This window comes from Nanorana parkeri, unplaced genomic scaffold, assembly GCF_000935625.1.
Source record: "Nanorana parkeri isolate BGI_ZX_2015 unplaced genomic scaffold, ASM93562v1 scaffold376, whole genome shotgun sequence".
In the NCBI taxonomy this organism is placed as follows: Eukaryota; Metazoa; Chordata; class Amphibia; order Anura; family Dicroglossidae; genus Nanorana; species Nanorana parkeri.
Window position 1 is genome coordinate 634,370 of NW_017306644.1, and position 16,465 is coordinate 650,834.

The 16,465-nt window shown below is 42.5% G+C and overlaps 1 protein-coding gene across 1 annotated transcript in view; it reads right to left on the reverse strand.

The window, feature by feature from the left end:
• Nucleotides 1-420: 420 nt before the first annotated feature.
• The window catches only part of CASZ1 (castor zinc finger 1), a 51,899-nt gene continuing 35,854 nt past the window's right edge, over nt 421-16,465 (reverse strand). Inside the window, exons 7-18 of the mRNA XM_018559032.1 lie at nt 13,184-13,356; nt 12,226-13,043; nt 11,776-11,881; nt 11,515-11,578; nt 10,698-10,861; nt 10,491-10,613; nt 10,023-10,343; nt 9,461-9,659; nt 8,610-8,781; nt 6,023-6,169; nt 5,678-5,821; nt 421-1,779 (exon numbers count right to left, since the gene is read on the reverse strand). Of these exons, the coding sequence (XP_018414534.1) occupies nt 668-1,779; nt 5,678-5,821; nt 6,023-6,169; nt 8,610-8,781; nt 9,461-9,659; nt 10,023-10,343; nt 10,491-10,613; nt 10,698-10,861; nt 11,515-11,578; nt 11,776-11,881; nt 12,226-13,043; nt 13,184-13,356 (3,543 nt within the window). The 3' untranslated portion in view covers nt 421-667. The remainder of the gene's footprint in view (nt 1,780-5,677; nt 5,822-6,022; nt 6,170-8,609; nt 8,782-9,460; nt 9,660-10,022; nt 10,344-10,490; nt 10,614-10,697; nt 10,862-11,514; nt 11,579-11,775; nt 11,882-12,225; nt 13,044-13,183; nt 13,357-16,465) is intronic.

Below are 16,465 nucleotides of genomic sequence, written 5' to 3' on the forward strand. Positions count from 1 at the left end.
GGGGGGCGGGGGGGACCCCCCCCCCCCCCCAGTTATGAGGTTAGCCTGGCTGCTTATACAAGTCTCGTGTTCAATATGCCAGAACAGTGCCAAAATAAATAAATAAACCAGAGCAATTGGTGCAGAGGAAAAGCTTTCTATATAAATATTTATAAAATAAAACAATAGCTTCTCGGGAACAACCCAGAGAGAAACTGGAAGAACATGAGAGAGAGCCTCATCACAGGGTGCCTGATAATGCTAATCAATAAATACCCATAACCCAAGCCCAGCTGACCTCCTCCCTTGCCACAAACACATAGAAGCGTTATCCTTCTCTGGCATGCTAGAGCAGGAGTAACGAGTACCCCATCTTGTCACCCCTCTTTAAAAGGACCAGCAGTTGGATTTTATGTTAATTGGAGTCATACCGAAATAAAGTTTTGTCCCATTGCTCTCAAGCACCAGAATGAATAGTTGTAATGGAGGAGGCCAGCAAACAGAAATGCCCCCTTGAGTCTTGTCTACTGATCACTTGGTCAAGTCCCCCTTTGCAGAAGTCATTTAGCTGCATTTACTATTCCTTCACTTGTTCTTTGTGTTTATTTTTGGGGTGTTTTTGTATGGGTTGTGAGAGCAAGGCCCTCTTTGGGAGTGACTTATAAAACATTCAAAGTTTAAAGTAGCTTCAAGGGGATGTGTGAAGGTTGAATGGAGTTTGGGAGGTATCACAGTGGTTTGTAGAATCCCCTGCACTTTCTTTGTTTCCTTTCCCTGGTAAACATTCACCGTCAGGCAAGGAATCCTCAGAATCTGTGTTTAGATCGTCCTCGTCATCCTCATCTTCATTCAGTTCATCATCATCATCTTCATCATCATCATCATCATCTTCCTGGGACAGATCATCATCCGCATCCCTACAATTGGTCGTCTCAGTGTTTTCCCTGGAGCCACTGTCAGCCCCATCCTGTGGTTTCTTGCTCAGGTCTAGTGAGTCATTTAGGCCTACCCCAGCAGCATTTTGTAGGAATAGGAGGGAGCTGTTTGTGTCTGTGCTCAGGTTGAGGGAGCTGTCCAAGTTCACTGGTTGATGTTGGAGGTCATACTCGGGAGCAATATGAGTTGATCCATCTAGACCAGGAGAAACAGAGGGTAGGTCCCCGCGTTCTTGTTTCTCATGTTTGCGCTTGTGTGAGTCCATTTGAGACATTCCCACCACAGTGTGCTTACAGCCGGGATAAGTGCAATGAAAGTGTGAGCACTTCAGCTTGTACTTACAGTCGGGCACTTCACAATCTACACTGGAGCTAAATTGGCAGAATCCAGCAGCGCTAATGACGTCCTGCTTCCCATGGTGCTTGCGGTGTGCTGTCACCTTAGTGCTGTCGGTGCATCTGAAGCCACAGCGCAAACAGTGAAAGTGAGTGCTGTTCCCTGAGAACTGGCAGTCAGGGAAGTTGCAGCTAAGAGAGGATTTAAACCGCTTAAAGTCATCCAAAACAAGGTTGTCCACTCTATCATGGTGCTGGGCATGCTTGTACATGTGTGTTCGTCCACAGAATTTGTAGCCACAGTTCTCTCTGGTACAGTGATAATGAGTGACCTTCAAGGAGAACTGGCACGCCGGATCTTTGCAGTCTTCATACAGATCGTAACGCCTGAATCCTTCTAACATCATCCCTTCGTCCAGCATTTTGCGGGAAGAAGCGGTCTTGCGTCGTTTACCGAAAGGTGACATGTCCTCAATGATCCAGAATCGTTTTTTGGCTCCAGAAGCTGTTGGCATCGTGATGGTGTTCCCTGCAAAGTAAAAACTTTGGTATAAGAATCTGTTTGAATCCATTTATAAGTATTATGTCAGGCGATGGAATTACACTTTTCATAATACTAATCTTGGAAAATGATTCTGTATAAACACATTGACAGAATAAACTATTGCCGTTATCTTTTGTGTACACGTAGATTATCATATTATACCACTCCTTTCATAGAACAACCCCAGGATGTTAAAAATGAACCCTTGCAGTGAGGCTACCCCCTGCACTGCAAGGGATAAGTGCTCATTTTGCCTAGGGAGCAGAAATAATAATAGAAAAAAGAAAGAAATACCCAATCTTTGGTCCTGCCTGGCTCCTAGACCGGTCCCCACTGCCTCTATTCCCCGGGCTCTGGCGGTCTAAGGACCCATGACGCCATCATGTCTAATACAGGCTTATTAGATGTGAAGACGCTGAGGGACATACCACAGCCGCAGCAGAGAGAGGTGATCAGTTGCTGCCGCAGGACTGAGGATCGCGTGAGCGTTTCTTATTTTTGCCTCTAGAGAAAAATGAGCAGTTAACCCTTCCAGTGCGGGGGCAGCCCCTCCTAAAGGGTATTCATTGTGTAAAATCCTGCCGTTGTTCTTTAAGTTGTGCTAATTATGTTTTTGTAACGGCACTTCTATACACAGTCATATAATTCTACTCGCATTGCACCAGATGTGTATAACGGTTTAAAAAGCAAGTATATCAAATGTGTTTTTTTATCATTTGCTGCTGAAAGAGGCAGAAGCACATTAAATGTAAACTTCCAACCTCTGTATTTCTGCCCTAATACATTTCGGCTGTTTATTTAGCTCCTGTATCACGATACGGCTTCTTCTTCTGTATCTAGGCAATTTTTTTAAATCAAGTATGGAATGGTTTAAGCCCTTGTCAGGTTTCTTTACTAATGCTTCCTGTTTAATTGGGGAAATTTCCCTGAACTTCCTGTCTCACATCCCTTCTTAGACCACTGTCTATGGATCTGGTGTTCTCACTGGAAGATTCTTTTCCACCTCATTGTTCTGGTGACAACTTTAACGTTTTTAATTACCCATTATTTTCTGACATGGTGACAACAGTCCCAAGCAAATAGAGAGGATAAATCTGACCAGCAGGACATTGTATAGTAGTCACCGCTCCAAGCTTGCTCCCGGGATGGACTACAATCCCAATACAAATTAGTAAACTAAACATGAGATTGTAGTCCATCACAGGAGGGAGCTTGGAGCGGTTACTACTTTACAACACACACAGGGATCATGGGGAACAGACGTAGCCCCCCTCCAGAAGGAAGGACAGTGTCGGCACCAATTCAGAGATGATTGGAGGATCTACAGCCGAGTGATACACAAATAACATTGTTGTTCATAGTTCAGGGACTTGAATGTATTTTTGAGGTTTAACTCCGGAGTCACTTTAATGCTTATGTCTAGCCCAATATTTTTTCTAGTTTTGGATAGAGTAAGGATTAGAACCACAGTCTGGTTTTTACTATCCAGGACTTTGCTAGAGATATTTTCCTCTTATTTACTGGCCCGCTGACAGTTGTTTTACCAGACAGGAAGTGAGGATTTATCTGCAACAGGAACACAGACCAAAATAAAAATCTGACAGGGGCTCAAATGATTTTTTTTTTCATATGTCAGTCTGTGTTGCTGTTGCAGAGTTTTCTCTCTTACTGTCTGGTAATACATCAGCAGGACAGGCGGTAGTGGTAAATCTCTCTAGCAGAGCTCTGGGCAATAGAAGACACCAGAAAAAAAAAAGATCTGTGTAAGCCGGGGTTCAGGCTGGAAAAGCTGGTTGTTGGTGACATTCAGCACTAAGCTTCTGATCTTGCTACCCGGGGCTCCATAGGAGCGCTTGTAGCAGATCAATGTAAACACAATGCAGAAGCATTGTGTTTACATCGGGAGTGTAGTGACATCATGGCACTTCCTCTTTTGTGTTCAAGTGTGCCAAGTGAATGGGGAACAGACGTAGCCCCCCTCCAGAAGGAAGGACAGTGTCGGCACCAATTCAGAGATGATTGGAGGATCTACAGCCGAGTGATACACAAATAACATTGTTGTTCATAGTTCAGGGACTTGAATGTATTTTTGAGGTTTAACTCCGGAGTCACTTTAATGCTTATGTCTAGCCCAATATTTTTTCTAGTTTTGGATAGAGTAAGGATTAGAACCACAGTCTGGTTTTTACTATCCAGGACTTTGCTAGAGATATTTTCCTCTTATTTACTGGCCCGCTGACAGTTGTTTTACCAGACAGGAAGTGAGGATTTATCTGCAACAGGAACACAGACCAAAATAAAAATCTGACAGGGGCTCAAATGATTTTTTTTTTCATATGTCAGTCTGTGTTGCTGTTGCAGAGTTTTCTCTCTTACTGTCTGGTAATACATCAGCAGGACAGGCGGTAGTGGTAAATCTCTCTAGCAGAGCTCTGGGCAATAGAAGACACCAGAAAAAAAAAAGATCTGTGTAAGCCGGGGTTCAGGCTGGAAAAGCTGGTTGTTGGTGACATTCAGCACTAAGCTTCTGATCTTGCTACCCGGGGCTCCATAGGAGCGCTTGTAGCAGATCAATGTAAACACAATGCAGAAGCATTGTGTTTACATCGGGAGTGTAGTGACATCATGGCACTTCCTCTTTTGTGTTCAAGTGTGCCAAGTGCGTGCACCCCGGACCTGCATGGATGTGCATGTTCAGGTCGGCATGCAGCCGTGCCTTCCCATATGGATTTACAGGCACCTTCACGTGTTCCACCCAGGAGCAGATCTCTGCACGGGCGTGCATGCCCATGTGAATGAGCTCTTAATCTGTCATGAAAACAAATATTTTTTTTAGCATTCCCAGCAGCCCTCCAACGCATTAGATGTAACTAAGCTGGAGCAATCTTAAGTTTTTTTTTTTGCCTTGAGTTTATTTTTAAACCTGCCACCAACCACTACCAGAACAGGAAACACCTATGGCACTGGTGGCGATAAGTTCTCCTGAGGAAATGAGTTAAGGAGATTGTTGGCTTTTATTGAATACTGCTAATACTCCAATGGCAAAGCTTTCAGATATGAAGTATTTTGCTTGGCAGAGCCTTGGTTTGTCTCCAAGTGAACAGTACACATGAAAATAATTTAACAGCCAGAAAATGCACAAACTGAACTATCTATTTGACAGTATTGACAAGGGCAAGAAATGAATCTGCTTTGTTCTACAATTCAGGATACATATAATCTAGGATGGGAGGATGGCATATAATAAGGTGAAAGGTACCTGCTGCATCCTGTACTAGTGGAACGTCACTTTTGACTGGAGCTTGAGTGGCTATTACTGGTGTGAAAGTTGGAGCGCTGCTTGTTGGCACCACAATGCCCCTGCTGACCCCCAGGCTGGCAGTGATCAGGGAGTATGAGACACAGGATGGAGACAGCAGGTACGGAAGGGAAGAGAGGGGAGGCCTGACCAAGGCAGGAGGAAAGGTAGGAGCATGAGGCATAGCCGCTGCTGGAGGTGCATTGTGGGTGAGAGCGTCATCAGAAGCAGAAGGGACCAGGCAGCCTGGAGAATGTGGAGAGAAGCAGGAAACAGAACAGGAAGGAGGGAAAAAAAAGAAACAGAACAAAATGAACCAAATGAGAAGCTGAAAAGAGATAATGATGAGATGAAATGAAACAATAAACAGAAAAGGAGAGTCTGGATTTACAGCACTGGGCCATTTGGATGGAGTTAAATGCTGGTTAGTACAAAGTGATCACAGCAACTTCCTTGTTATGGCGAATGTTAGATCACATATTCTGACTATTAGTAACAATGACGTGTGAGTAACCTAACCAAAATATAACAGGACCGCGGGTAAGAATCATGATGTATATAAATGTTATCTAACTCAACAATTACCTCCTGCGTCTGTACTTTCATTGCCCACTGGAGTACTGGAGCAGCTGCGATCAGGATTGGAGGACTCAGACGACATCCCACCAGGACTGCCCAAACCAGTGTAGTCCATGTACTCGTCCGTCTCTGTGTCCATCATGTTTTGGGATGTGGTTTGAAAGAAGGAGGGATTTTCTGAGGAGGTGGGGCTTGGCGCTGTGCTGCCACTTATGGGGGTTTGTGGAACCACCTGGAAAAAAAAACAAGTGACTGCCATTATGTGTGTTTCTGAGGTAATGACTGAAGAATGATCTCTACCCTGTCTAGGAAATGTGTCCTGTGTCCCGCGCCATTGTTTTTACTTTACCTGGCCGGGTACACGGTCAAAGTTCTTTCCCAGCATCCTTCTCATGTGTTTGCGGGAATGTGATGTCATTTGGTGTTTTAGTAGGAAAGAAAACTGACAGCCGTCCCGAATGCAGTGAAAATGACTATTCACCTGATTGTATTTGCACCCTGGAAGACAAAACACAAAGAGGAAAATGTAAATAATTCCGTCTATACTTCTCAATAAAGTGCAAACTCCTATGAAGTGTTTGTAACTTCTTCCTCCGTCTCCATTTATAAAACGTGTGTATTTGGTGCTTGCGTTAAAGACTAATGATTGAGGTGCCGTGTGTCCATAATAAGATATATACAACATTTAAGGTTTTCTAGACAAATTAATAAAAGATAAACATGAACAATTTGTCGATTCTTTGCTGGTTTTTAAATCATAGAAATCACTGAAAATTCAAGGTAAACCTTTAATGAATGGCAAAGATGATGGAGGTCTTATAGAAGGCAAGTTCACCGGCTATCATTTTATGCTGAGAACAGATTTTCCGATTATAAGGCAACATTTTTGATTACCGTGTCATTAGATATAGCCCTGGTTCACACCTAGGCGTGTTTGAGCAGTTCGAAAAGCGCTGTTAACTGCCCAACACAAGAAATCCCATGATTTTCAATGGCCCTGGTTCACACCTGAGCAGAAAAATGCCTAGCAGGAAAACGCCAGACACCTGAAAAGATACAGGAAATTCTTTGGGCAGTTAAAAGGGCTTTTCCTCCCCATATACTTTATTGAAAATGCCCAAAAATGTGCAACAGAAGCATGTGTCACATTTGTGTGAGCGTTTTTGTGCGTTTATACGTGCGTTCTTCCATTGCCCACAATGGTTTATGAGCTGCCAATCAAAACGTGCGTCTTCATGTGCGTGCGTTAAAACGCGCATCCAAATGTGCACAACGCGCAAATAACCGCATGCTGCTAACGCGCAAAAACGGTGCCGCCTAGGAGTGAACCAGGGCTTATAGTGTGATGGCATACCAGAGTCAGAGTACTTGTGGTTTGAACATTCAGCATGTACAGGTGAAACTCGAATAATTAGAATATCGTGCAAAAGTAATGGCAGTAAGTGCTGCAAAAGGGGCCCAAACCAAGTACTGAGTACATATGCATGCTTGTACTTTTCAGGGGTCCGATATTGTTCTATGTACAATCCTTGTTTTATTGATTGCATGTAATATTCTACTTTTTTGAGGTTGTGGATTTGGGGTTCTTGGGGTTTTCATGAGCTGTAAGCCATAATCATCACAATGATGACAAATCACGGCTTGAATTATCTTGCTTTGCATGTAATGAGTCTCTCATATATTAGTTTCACCTTTTAAGTTGCATTAGTGAAATAAATGAACTTTGCACGATATTCTAATTATTCGAGTTTCACCTGTATATGATTCCAGTATATCAAACTCTGCGTGTTAAAAGCCTAGACTGGATTTTCCTTTTAGGGCACTTATTTTTTTTTAGGGATATTTTTGGTGTCCTATATCTCACAGTCATTGGTATGGGAGAGGCCGAAACTGTTTCTCTAAGTTCTCTTTGGCCGGCATTTCAGAGATTCTCGTCTATAATCTATGTCGATCTGTCTTCTAATTTGTGACCGTTGCTTCTCCAGCAACCAGAATAAACAGGTGGAGGGTACGGCAGGTGAGGACTTGCAGTCACCATGGCAGCATTACCTGGCTTTGTATGCTGGCCTGGCACCTGTAACTTGGAAAGGTGAGCAAATAAGAGAAAGAGCTTTTTTTTTCCTCTGACAATCTGTAAGAGGACACGGGACTGGCTTGTGTATGTTGATGCCGATCACCGTGGTTACTGCAAGCCACTATTAACCTCGGACATGAATTCTTTATGAGTTTACAGGGTGAGGTCTTCTGTTTTGTTTGTATACAAAGGATTTAGTTATACAAAAAGCCCTGATGAAGGAACACTGACTAAAAATCTATAAATCTTTATTTTTTTTTTGTTGGCCAAGTGTTGCAGTCACAGTCATGATCAAATCATATATAAATGGTTCATATAGGGGGGTAGTTGTCTCTACCCCATAAGGGATCGGGCCATATTTCTGTTTTTTAACACCTGATTCTATCTGTTTGCATTGATGCGGTCTTGGTGACTGGCATAATCTTATACCAGGGGTAGCCAAACTCCGGCCCTCCAGCTGTGGTGGAACTACAAATCCCACAAGGCATTGCAAGATTCTCACACGTGATCACTTCACTTGTTTGCCTGATGAAGGGGATCCTATGAGACCCCGAAACGTTGTATTTTGTGTTTTGCATTTGCAACAAGTACGTGACTAAATAGACGTACTGGATTTGCTTTGGAGTGTCCATCCTTTACTGGTATAATCCTATGACGCATTAGTAACTTTGTATTCTTGTGTGTATTGGGGCACTGAATCTGGCATACATACGTTATCAGAGCTACCTTTTGTCCTTTCTTATGGCACCCTAAAAGTCCCCATTAATTGTTTAATAGTTTGGACTGAAGATGACAAATGAATAGGAGAAGGCTTTACTTTCACTTTGGGAAACAATGGCGAGATCAGAAATAGAATGTACATACCCAGTCTCCCGCATTCTTCTCTCTTAGTGAAGTATTTGAAGCCATTCGCTGCCCTCCGTTCAGCCTTCTCATGTTTTTTCACATGCCACGGCAGCTTGGTAGTGATATTGGTGACAAAGTAGCAGTTGGACCTCAGACAGTGGTAGTGTCCACGCATCCTAAACTCGCAGTGCTGCGGGCATATGGAAGAAAAAAACGTCATGCAATGAAAAGTAACATTTACTGATACACAACATGATCATTTCCAGTATTTTAGAAAGTAAGTCGAAAAATCGTAATGGGCACCCCAAAACCACCTGGGGTCTAATTTCCTCAGAAAAACTGATCCCCCCAAAAAACTATAGTTTTTGTACCCTTCTTGTTTTTGGTTAGCGGGTGGTAAAGCAGGCCTGGACAAACCTCACCCAGAACTATGAGCCAGCTTTAAAAACCGTGGTGCCAGCAATATGCGACTGGCACACATGACTATAGCGGTAGCTGATCTTCACCGTAATGTTTCTCACAATGCCTAACATTACTTATCACCTCCTCCTGTGACAGAATCGCATATACATTTTTCTCTACACTGTCCCTGTCCCCCCATATGTCTTGCCTAGGCGAGAATGACGTAACCCTTAGCTGCCCGCAGCCTCCTGCACCATACTGTGCAACTGCTCACCCGGGAGCGCTCTATGGCAGAGAAGGAATCGCTGTAGCCCCCATCTTATTACCTAACCCGATTGTCAGGGAATTTTTTTTTCTCTTTCTCTGGCAACCCGGTGACCAGTAATTGCCCAGCCCTTTGTTAGAACATCAGTACTTTTGTCTGCAGTTCTACATTAAGATTGCGCATTCCACGTTTTCTAACTTACCTGGTTGGGGCACAAGCACTGCAGAGAATAGTATGCAAACTGGTCCCGAACATTCACCAGATTATTATTAGGGTTAATGTGGTCAAGGCAATGGGATTCTGCTTTACCCGACGTTTTACACACGTACTTGCAATTTCCGAACAGACAATGGAAATGGAACTTGTTTGCATATTTGCAGTCAGTTGCCAGGCATGGATCGCTGTGGAAACAAAAGTTAGCAACTTTTGTTAAGAAGCAATGCAAAGTGAAATAACATGTTATATGCATAAAAGTCTTTACCAAATAGGATACATTTTTGAAAAGTTATTTTTGTCTGCTGCGGGCAGGAAGAAGCATTTTCTCAAACTCCAATGCTGCAGTGATTAGTCTACAACACTAACTTTGTAGCAAGCTGCAAAGTGAGAGGCTGCAGCCGAGGCTGATCTGTGTCAGCTTAGTCTACTTAGCAGGCATGCGTGTAGTATGAAAAATCTATCTGATGTTAAGCCCTCTTTAGAAGCTGCAATGTATGTAGCCGTTTGTCAGATCTATAGTGCGTAACTGAGGTAAACTAAGGACTTACTTCTCTTGGAACTGCAGAAATCCTGGCTTGACCTGAGGCTTAGCATTCTCCAGAGATGTTGTTGCCATGGGAGATGAAGCTAAACTGGGTACTGAGGTGGGGATCTGGGGGATCTGTGGTATGGATGATACAAGCTGCTTCCAGGCCAGAAGAGTCGGAGTGGATGGGACAGCAGCAAGACAGGGAGCTGGAATTTCACAACCGGGTGCCATATTTAAGGTTAAGGGGGGTGACGTCGGTATAGGGGAGACTTTCGAGTCTGCGGAATAAGGTATTTCTGAGCTTCCTTTTGAAGTTCCTACATCATTTCGCAAGTGAAAGCTGTAATTAGACACAAGGGGAAAAAATATAGTCAGGCGGGGAAAATGAGGAGTTTCTTATAAAGCCGGTTTGACAAATGATTCTGGGATGTCTCATGCAGCGGGGGTATCTATTGTTCCTGCATACCTCATTAATGCAGCCACTTACTTGGCATGTTTTATGGCTCCATCAAAAGTACTGAAAAGTGCTCCACATTCCTCTACAACGCAGTGGAAATGCAGTTTGTGTAGAAAGTCACACTGATGGTCACACACGTCTGCAGGTCCAAACCTAAAAATATGTGAAAGAATCAATTATTTTGCTCCTTCAAATTCCAATTTCTTCATATAAATATATGCAAGCATCGCCGGTTACCTCCGCAAGTATGTCTTCCAGGGCTCTGTGTGCTTTTCACCATCAAGGGCCTTCATCACTTTGCCCAGATAATAATGGGTGGACTCCCCTGCCCCAGAATCACTGCTATCGGCATCTGCTTTCAGGCTTAACAAGCTGCTTGTGTTTGAAACGGAGTGTTGGATCTAAAAAGAGATGGTCTGTTAGGAGGGTGATGGGTGCTGAACCTGTAACAAGTGCTCTGCTCATGATCCTGTACACACATGTGGTCCGTGCATGTGACTGAACTGAGCTGTATGGGGGGGATTTTAGCCTACTGAGTAATTTGTGATTCTAACCTCCTAACAACCGTCTCGTTTAAAACACACTGATTATTACTCACTATTCACGACTAGAGGAGTGAGGAGCATGTCAGTATGCCAGAAATAACTGGAGGAAATAGGTATCTTTCTCTGGTGCATATACTTTCCTTCCACAATGTTGATTCACCTCACTGTCAAACGAGGGAGAGGAATGTTAAGAGGGGAGGGCTTTAAGCAGAATTGTTATCTCAATCCTCCAAAGCCGGGCCCGTAAAGTCACTGAATATGGTGTCTATAGACGAATTATATACCGTATAATAATAATTATTATGATAGGATGTTATAAAGAAGTGCTTGATGCCGTGCTATGTACCTAATCATACGGAAAAAGCATTGTAATTGTTTGTTTTTGAAAATTAAAAAATTGTTTTGGAAAAAAAAAAAAACACACTGATTTCAGTAACGGGTTAAATTCTCGGTGGCATTAGTGACTTCGTGTTCTTTAACCGCTATGCATGTTATCAGACGTATCTTACCTTGCACCCAAGAGAAGGATGTAGTAGTGATTCAGTTGGTGCTTCTAGCCCGTTGGTCTCATTACTACGGAACAAAAAGAGAAATGTCTTCATACAGACAGAACCTGTTAAATACATACATGATACAACGACATACAAATGGTGGCTGCTTTGCTCTTAGAACATGTATCATTATGGCTTGTGTGGACAAACTATGAATAGTTTGAGACTAAGCTACGGCAGTGCCCTAGCAGACTTCAGTTTAAAGGGCTTTATTCTCACTTGTTCATGCTCAGGTCCAGGCTCTGCTCTTGGGAGCTGCTTCGGGGCATTGTTCCTTCTGTATCTGGTGCCTCTGGTTTCATCCGTCCTGATAATTGCCCATTGCCTGTGCCAAGATATTACAAAATGTAGGACAATATGAGACAAATTGCCCCAGACACTGCTCAATATTTAAGTACTGCATCAGAATAACATAGTAATAGAACAATATATAGTGTGGGTGACACCCAGTTCACAAAATCACTTAAGGCAAAATACTAATTCCGAACCAATCTCTTAGTTCATGCAAAAAAGGACAAACAGCCCTTTCTGTGATATAACCATCTCGCAGTCTATTCCAATTTCTTACAGAACATATGCACAAGACCCTGCGCTAAATTATAAACTAATCAAAGAATAATGTGAAGATACAGAACACAGAGAGAGTCATAGTTTACCCCACAAGCTCACCTGCTTCAGGTGATGGAGACTGTTTGATGGCGGCTGCTGCCAGTCTTGCCATCATAGGAGAGATTAGCCCTTTGCTGGCAGAAATCTTTTCCATAATGGATGTAGCAGCTGGCGAAGTGCTGTTTTGATCGCTAGCCCCAGAAGCAGCCTGTGGAGAAGTGTCAGGGGCAGCCACAGGTACTATGTTACCGGCGCTGATGGGCATTGAGTTGCCAGCACGTCCACTTATGATGGGGAAATATGGCCCAGATCCTGCAGGGAGTGTAGAACTAGACAAGGCTAAAGCCAAGGGTATATTAGCCGGCAATGTCTGGGACAGAAGGGTTGACATCTTGGTTGTAGGTGGAATGATGCTGGTGGATTTCAGTGTTTGTGGAGAAGGTGCCTCAGAAACAGTAGGAACCAGGGATATGGAAGACTGCTGACTTGTAGGAGAGGCACTCAGACTAGAATTCTTGCTGCTCATAGCAGAAAAGTCAATGAGATCATCATTGCTAGACTCCTCCATGTCATTGTCCTTTCCCCCCATAAGGGAAGATGAAAGGCCAAGCACTCCCGAGCTGCGGATGTGCCGCCTCTCATGTTTGCGCTTGTGCGAGGTCATCTGGCTGGTGGAGGTGAATGTGAAACCACATCCAGTGCGAATGCAGTGAAAGTGATTGGTGGCCTTGCTGTACACACATCCCTCGTACTTGCACTCTTCATATTTGTAGAACTTCTTAAATCCGTCCTTTGCATATGCATCATCTTTAATGTGGTAGCTCTTGTGCTTCTCTATGTCACACTTGTTTTTGAAGGTGAAGCTGCATCCTGGACGCCTGCAAAATACACAGAATAGTATGTTTTTTTTGTGTTGCAGCCATGCTTAAATAAAAAGCCTACATTATGCCGTGACCGGCCACCCACATGTAAAGTCTACAGGTTTGTGCATGTGTAGTTATGTCTTGGTCATGATTACCTGCAATGGAAGTGAGTAGTCTTTTGACCATAGAACTGGCAGTCTACTGTGCCACAGTCTTCAGTGGCCCGGAAGCGTTGAAAGCCATCGTTAATTAGCTGAGTATTCTTCTTATGGAAGTTTTCATGTGTCATTACATCTGAGGTGCTTGTGTAGACTTTGTTACATCCCACCTGAGGGAAAAAAAACCACACCAATCAACATAATACAAAGAGCAAAAAATCACATGCAATAGATTGAATTCACATAACAAATCATCTCATCATTTCTTCATGTTTAGTAGTGTCAAGGAACTAAAAATCCCAGCAACTGGCAAGTCCCAGCTTTTCCAGGGATGACTTTATTTCCTTGTTCTTGGGAAGGAGAGATAAAAAAAGACAAGATCTTGGTGTAGGTCTACAGAAAGCAGCTGAACATGCACAAGAACGTTGTAAGTCCAAGTTCAAAGTCATCACTAAATGGAATGTTCAACTTGTCTTCCTCTGGCATCTGTCTCCAGGCAAACTGGGCAACTTTGCCATATTGAGTAAAAAAAAAGGTGCGGAATCTGAAAATGCAGCGGCTGAGGGGGAAAGCAGGAGCCAAGTGCCAGGGTCTGCACCATCTCACAAGTGAAAGGCATAAAAAAAACAGCAAGTACCTCCCGTGCCTTCCAGTGCACGCTCCTGTTCTCTTAGCAGGTTGATGAGAACAGACAATAACAAAACCCTCTGACAAATACCCAAAACGAAAAGAAAAAAAATCTCCAGCTGTTTGCTGTACAAAAGCGTACTCGCTGGTGACACCTTGAAAAAAAGCAGAACCTCACCATGGGATCAGACAGAAAAAAAAAAGAATTAAACAAAAAGCTGCAGAGGAATAATTTGCAATGTGGCACTTGGTTCTAAAGCTTGAAAAATGTGGGCTTTATATAAACAAGGAACTGAAATTTATCCACACCAATTATGGACATAACCTAAGTACGTCCTACACAAATCTTATTACTGGAGCGTGCTACACCTTTCCTTACAGTATATAACACACAAAGGAGCAATGTGCAGAGATCAACTGCACTGGTTAGGTCCCTGATCACTCAGTCACTGGCACAGATTAACCATTTGTAAACCATTTCCCCGCAAAAACCACAACATTTCTGGAGAAAGAACTCTGGTTAACAAGGCCTCATATTGTAAGCTTACCCATTTTCATTTGGCAGTAGGTGTGAACATTTTTATATTTACTTGCACATCTATATTTAATCCCATTTTATGCTGTTTTGGGTTTAATGTTAATTTCATACATCTGCATCTTTCATTGCAGTGTGGTGTGTTTTTGACACCTTTTAAAGTGCCGGGTAGCCAGCAAAAATTAAGGAAGGGGCTTGGCTCTTGCACTTGTCTGCTTTGTTGTACCAAAAAAAAAGTTTCTATGAAAAAATGTAAATTAGTATATGATCGCTCAGAATTTGGAACAGAGAGGAAATGACAATCCTTATCTTGTCACAGGTTTCCTTTAAAGAAAGAGCATGTTGTATTTTTAGTCAACTCGTATTTTAAGTCAATACAATGTTTATGTTAAAAAATGATTGAACTCCCATGTTTCCTCATGCTTACTTCGCCTTTATTTTTGTATTACATGTAAAGATTTGTAGGTGAGCCTGTTTGATAACTTTGCCCCCCATCTTACCACTGATGAGACATCAGCCACATAGGTAGTGTATCGTTTTCAGTAAGTCAGCTATGTTCAATCAGAGTCAAAGAAGAAAGTAGCCGCACTCCAGAGTGAATGAGATGTAATCTGTGTTTAATGATGGATCCGATGTACAGCAGACCATCTGAGCTCCTCCCTGTGGCTTGTTTCCCTTGTAATTGGCTTATGAATAGAGCTCGTTATGAGTGAAATGCATCGGAGGGAGGAGCTCAAGTGGTCAGCTGTACATCAGCTGACCACCTGAGGGACTCCTCTATCAATGCTTGCAAGTGTTGATGGAGGAATCGGTTCTATTCTAAAAAAATAGAACAGTGTATGGCCTGCTTCATTTATATTGTGTAAAGAACAAGCACTGTGTAGCACTGCAACGTGGAAAGATTTACATGCATACGTTTTCAGCAAATATGTCTGCATCCATGTACATTAACCATTACAAACCATACAGAAAAACTATTGTTCTGATGTTTTGAACACACTGTGATTTTTGGTTAGTTACATACACAAGGTGATCTCCTCTACAAGTGTATTCCCTATATATTGAGGGGAAAAAGTCTTACAAGAAACTCAGTGTCATCTCTTCCTCTTTTGATCATGAAGAAAGTATCTTTGTCTTTGTTTGTACATACAATGATTGTGGCCCTTCCCCTTGCCATCCCGTTTAACAATACCTGTGCATAGAGACTGCTGTGAGCTCTTTATTGACACTCTCTCATGCCGCAGCTCTCTAGCAATCCCTAGATTGCAAGCCATGAAACTTTCACTCTAGCTTCCTTTACTTCTTCTTTGCCCATTGGCTGTATTCTATTTTTTCTAATGGCTGACCAAACAGACTGTGGAAGAACCGACTTGTTTTTCCAAAGTCTACATTACAATATGGGTTTCCACAGCTGCTATCTAGAGCCGGGATATGAGAGCAGAAGCAATAAAGTGCTTATAACATATCATCAGATAGAAAGAGAAATGGCACGGTTCACTTGGAAATGGACACATCTGATCTTGTTCACAGTCCTCCCCCTACATTCTTCATTAAACATAAAAAGTTCATTTATATTTCTGATACTAACATTTCATTGTATTATAAAATGATTCTCAATCATTCTCTTTGGCTGCATGTATCATAGCGCAATGACTTAAAGAAACACATCAATCTATACATTAGGTTAACAAAGATGAAAGTAAGTTCAAATCTCCTCAAAGTGACCTAGCACAGTGCAGCACTAGTCAGGTCACCTTCTGAGAGGACGGGGTAGATGTCACTTTGTGCAAAAATATAAAAAAGGTGTTGCCAGTATATTTGGGCTAGATAGGACCTGCATGCAGCATCAAAGAGATGGGAGTTACCTGAGTGGTATGATGTTTACGGGTGGGGTGTATTTGTATATATTGGATAATAAAGCAGGGAGCTGGCTTTATATGTATCAAACACATCCACTGTGTAGTTTACTTGTTTATAGTATACTTTAAAGATCCGTGGTCTGATTTAATTTCATGACTGAAAGTGTGTGTGTGTTCTTTTATTTTTATTGAGAAATTATTTTTTTTTTTATTTTTTTTTCCATTAAAGGGGGGGGGGGGGGGTTTTAAAGTGCTTAT